The 5,239-nt window shown below is 34.5% G+C and overlaps 1 protein-coding gene across 4 annotated transcripts in view; it reads right to left on the reverse strand.

Annotated features, from left to right (window-relative positions):
- The window catches only part of LOC106465659 (chordin-like), a 209,642-nt gene that overhangs the window by 110,603 nt on the left and 93,800 nt on the right, over positions 1-5,239 (reverse strand). For 3 of the 4 annotated variants that reach the window (XM_022393978.1, XM_022393973.1, XM_022393965.1), the window contains one exon: positions 4,334-4,463. In XM_022393978.1, coding sequence (XP_022249686.1) covers positions 4,334-4,463 — 130 coding nt within the window. The remainder of the gene's footprint in view (positions 1-4,333; positions 4,464-5,239) is intronic. The other variant, XM_013925897.2, reaches the window with a different exon arrangement.

A 5,239-nucleotide genomic window follows, 5' to 3' on the forward strand; every position in this document is an offset into this window, starting at 1 on the left:
ACTCTTCTAAGAACCGTTTGTGATTTCTTCTATTTCCTTATATTTGTATTTGGTACGCACATATCCACAGAATACAGAAACTAAACCAAAAAATTAAAACTGTTGCAGATAATACTTTGTAATTAATATGTATAAATTATAAATACACCAGTTAAGACCTTAAAGAATAATTGACATTTTTAATATCATAGATATGATAATAATATCAGTCAGTTAGTTGGTATATAATTCAGGCACCTCGATATTAATCATTTGACATTAAATTAAATGATTGGTCGTATGGCGTATGCATCTAAATGTCCATTTGGTAGAAAAGATTTTACATATTTATGGTTCATAAAATTTCGCTTCAATATGGAGTATGGTCACCATGAGCAGCAAAACAGACTGAAACCGATAAGACCCGACTTATCGTGTTCCAGGATTAAAATCAGTGTTGATAAGGTCCTGAGTTATTACCTTGCCTGATTACAATCGGATTATCAATAAGGTCTTGAGTTATCTTGTTACAATCTTTAAAATTAGTGTTGATAAAGTCCTGTGTTTTCCTCACCATTTTTCTCAAAGAGGTCCTTTCAAAATAGTGATTGGCCGGCATTCAATGATCCAATGGCTCTTCAAATATAATTTTTCAGGTATAGTCATATTTCATGAACAATATCGTGTAATTGGAAGTGTATGCTTCACATATAATGAGAACAAGACAAGACTGTCTAAGAACACTATATAACACATAATACAGCATAAGCTGAATGACAAGTTACTTGTATTTTTAGATTAAACGTTGATCAACAGATGCTCAACTTTAATATAAATTAACTGAATGGGATGACTTGCATTATTTTATAACAGCGATTTTGCCTTAACATAACTATAATACTGGAAATTCAGATGATATTAAAATGTTTGAGTAATGTGCAATTTAGGAATGAGTTTTATTTAAATAATTATCTACATAAGAAGAACCCACACAGAAGTGTCGATGCAAAATTTGAAACCTGAAATGTCTACATCAATAAATATCACTATCAAAAGAAAGAATACCCATTTGTTGACATTATATACAACTACAATCCAAAGTTTCACTTCAAAATTGATATCTGTAGAAGGTTTGCTATGATTTACTATGAATTTCGCACAAAGCTACACGAGGTCTATCTGCGCTAGCCGTCCCTAGTTTACCAGTGAAAGACTAGAAGGAAGGCAGCTAGTCATCACCACCCACCGCCAACTGTTGGGCTACTCTTTTACCAACGAATAATGGGGTTGACCGTCACATTATAACGCCCCCAAGACTGAAGGGGTGAGCATGTTTGGTGGGTCTATAAAAGGACTTCAGTCATTTGTCTTTATGGGGCCTGGTATAGCCTGGTGGTTAGGACGGTCGACTTGCAAGCTGCGAGTCAAGGGTTCGAGTGATATCATCGAATATGCCTGCTCTTTCAGCCATGGAAGCATTATAATGTGATGGTAAATCCCGCTATTCGATTTGAGTACCCAAACATTTGGCGGTAGGTGGTGTTGCCTTCCGCCTAGTCTATAACTTCTAAATTTGGGACGGCTATCCCGGAGACCCCTCAATTAGTTGTGCGTGAAAGTCAATAAATGATCAAACAACTCTTTCTTATTTTTCCAAAATATTTTCATTAAACTGGTTTCCAGGCATCATAGACTACCTTTCTATAATAGGTTTTCCTTGAATATTTCTTCAGAGTTACCCACAGTATACTCCAGATACAACTAAAATGGTGACTGTATGTTTAGAGCCACCAGTTGCTGTGAGGAACTGGTTAAACTAATTTAGATTAAATTTGCTAAAGAAAGTAGAGTGATTTTTACAGATATCAAATTTAAATGGGTAATAAATGGATCAACTCGTTTTATTTGGTTGTTATTTGGTCATGTGACCGGGGAGGATTAGGTACACATGGACCTCTACCTCCTTCCTTGACTATTGATTGGATTCTTGATCAACCGTTCGAGTTTACCAACCATTTCAATTTTACTGATTTAATGCTGCGAATGAGGATTCAACTGACTGAAGAGGTCAGTAGCGAAATACGTAAAGTAACAGCAAAATGATGTATAATTCTTAATATTATACACACACACACACACACACACAAATATATATATATATATATAGAGAGAGAGAGAAGAGAAGAGAGAGAGAGAGAGATTGAATACGTTATATGTAAAACATTTTGGGGAATCACCACGTCGTTATAGTCCATGTCGTCTCGTCCGATCATGCTCTTTCAGACGAGCGTGCATGTTGACAATAGCTCAGCAGCGTAGTTTACCTTGTAAGATCTCCATCGTAAGGTTTTCATGTTCAAAGCACATAAACTCTTCTTTGTCTCAGCTAGTGTACGAGGAAGACAGTTTCTCAGTGCCCATGTAAACAGTCCAATCGTACAGAAATTCGCAAGCGACTTGACTGATATGTCTTTGTATTGAACAGTAGGAATACCCATTTCATTTTCCAGCTGCTTGAGGTATGCAACTGAAGAATGAGTTATATGACTGGAAGCTTTATTTTGATGAACCCATACCTTGTTGGCATCGTTTCCAGACAGAAATTATTCTTGATCATGTTGCGTACTGTTGCCTGGTATACAAAGAAGCTTTTGCCACTGACCTTTGTGTTTGATTGTCAATTGTTACAAAACGCTGCACTTTGCTTTTTATAGTTGAGTAAAACTTGTCTTAGGTCTTCTTCTGAATGGTCCATGTGTCAAGTTGATCAATATTCCTTTGTTTTCCAAAACCATTAAATACAAGGTATATCCCCCGTCTTGGAAATTCTAAATTTCCGATCTAAATACATCTTTATGATTCGAATTCACGAATATTTTGTGTCGAAAATGGCTGTTACATTCCTTTCTCCAAAGTGGTCAGTTTTTGGTGGAATCACAGTATCTACAAACAGCCAAACAACACACATTCCGTTCCACAGCGAATTTATATTGGCTGCGGTTGTCACATGATTAAAATCATTTTAGTTTTAATAACCTTACTCAACTCAGTAAATGTATATATATGTGTCCCTGTATGTGTAATTATAGTGTTAATTTCATATAAGCTATATAATAAAAAAATTAATTATTTGATACTATAATCTAGATGATAATTTTGTCAACTTTAATGCCATTTGAGTTGTACTTTTTACATTACTAAATCGACGCCATTTATTACATCACTGAAAAGTGTCATTAAAACATTATTAAAAGTGTATTTCATGAAAATAAAAGCATCTAAGATTATGTACTTAGTTTGTTTTAGAGCAAAGCCACATTGGGCTATCTGTTGTGTCCACCGCGGGAATCGAACTCCTAATTTTAGCTAGGTGTAAGTGGAACGGGAAAATCAAGTAGTGATAAAAAAAAGACATTTACAACGTTGAATGTAACTGCATGGGAGCAGCTGTGTAAGAAGCACCCCAAACAAAATCTAAGGTATTGAAAAGTGATTCACTCAGTTTGTCATCGACGCAATCTATATTTCTGTAGAACTCTGGAGTAAATATATATTCACTATGGTGTGAAAAGATCTATAAAGTGAAACTTACTTTAGGATTGTCGGAACCCTCGGTTCTGGTAAATATTACCTTAAATGAGCCTACACAAATATATATTTTTGGGTAGTGGTAAAAAGCACTGTATTTTGGCTTAGATAAAATGCTTGTGAGTGGCTGGAAGGACCTTGCTTCGTTGATGGTAAGAAGGATATTATTTTGGCAGGACAAAATGTTAGGTAATAATAGCAAGTATTTTAATTTGTACTAAACAAAGCACTAGGTAGCGTCAAGAATAACCTTTCCTTGATCTGTGTAGAACTCTAGGTGGTGATAAAATACCTTACTTTGAACTGGAAGTAATCTTAGAAATGTCTTGAAGAATCTTGCTTTGATCTGCTCAAAACTTAGGGTAGCGGTAAAAATATCTTAATTTGGACTTGAAAAAATATTAGGTTGTTGGATGAAGACCATTTTCTAGGTGGCCAGTATTTTGATAACCTTACCTTATACTATAAAAAAGTTAGTGATCGAATAAGAGACCTTGCCAAATCTTAAGTGATGTAACTGAAGGCGTTATCTTAGCCTGGATGAAATAATCTGTATTGATACGAAGTGTCTTACCTTGACCGAGTCCTTGGTGATGGCAATAAGAAGACAAGTGTAGCAAAAGAAGTACAGATCATAACATGAATGATGATAAGAAAGAATTCATCTCGATCTAAACAAATTACTGAATTGAGAAGTACAGACACGTAATAATAATCTAGATTAGAAACACGCATTAAAGACATTCTTATATTGGGACGGTACTACTACCTTGGCTTGGGCAGGTTTTGCAGCAATGCTCAGGCAGTAGAACTGGAGTATCACAAGTAGGTGTAGGGCAGAAATTTTTTATATTTTTGCATTTTGGCCTGGCAACGAACTTCTTCTTACGCTGTACCTACAAATTAAGAAAGTGAATAACAAATTTACTATTTATTCATGTGGTATCAAAAATATGCCAAAACAAAACCGGTTTTTGCTAGAAATAAAATCTATGCAACAAAAACATAACAATTAATATAGATTTAATATCTTATATGTATACACAAACATATATATATATATAAATCCATTAATAAAAATCACTAAAATAGGTAGAATTTGCTTGACTTGAATTACATTCTGATTGATATACAAAAAGAATATTTTTTTTCTATTTTACATATGCTTAGAAAGAAAATTATATGCAAACATATACTTACAACAGGTTTGTTTGCACAATTTCGTATACAGCTTTAAGTACCGTTTCCGATCAAAAAAATATTTGAATTAGAAATTCGGCTAATTTTAATAATGTTCGATCTAACCTACAATAAATACTATTCAATAGCAACTGTATCCCTTTAGGGTGTTGTAGATTAATGTGAAAAAGTTAAAATGAAGATCGGGCGGGATTTAACTCGCAACACAATATGGCGGTTTTACTGTACCCACAAAAATAGTGTCACTGTTAATGTCTAGGAGCCATAAAAGTAGATGTTTTCACTGTACTAAGGATGTTGACCCCTAAAAGTAGATGTTTTCACTGTACTAAGGATGTTGACCCCTAAAAGTAGATGTTTTCACTGTACTAAGGATGTTGACCCCTAAAAGTAGATGTTTTCACTGTACTAAGGATGTTGACCCCTAAAGTAGATGTTTTCACTGTACTAAGGATGTTGACCCTAAAGTAGA

This window comes from Limulus polyphemus, unplaced genomic scaffold (assembly GCF_000517525.1).
Source record: "Limulus polyphemus unplaced genomic scaffold, Limulus_polyphemus-2.1.2 Scaffold69, whole genome shotgun sequence".
Taxonomy (NCBI): domain Eukaryota; kingdom Metazoa; phylum Arthropoda; class Merostomata; order Xiphosura; family Limulidae; genus Limulus; species Limulus polyphemus.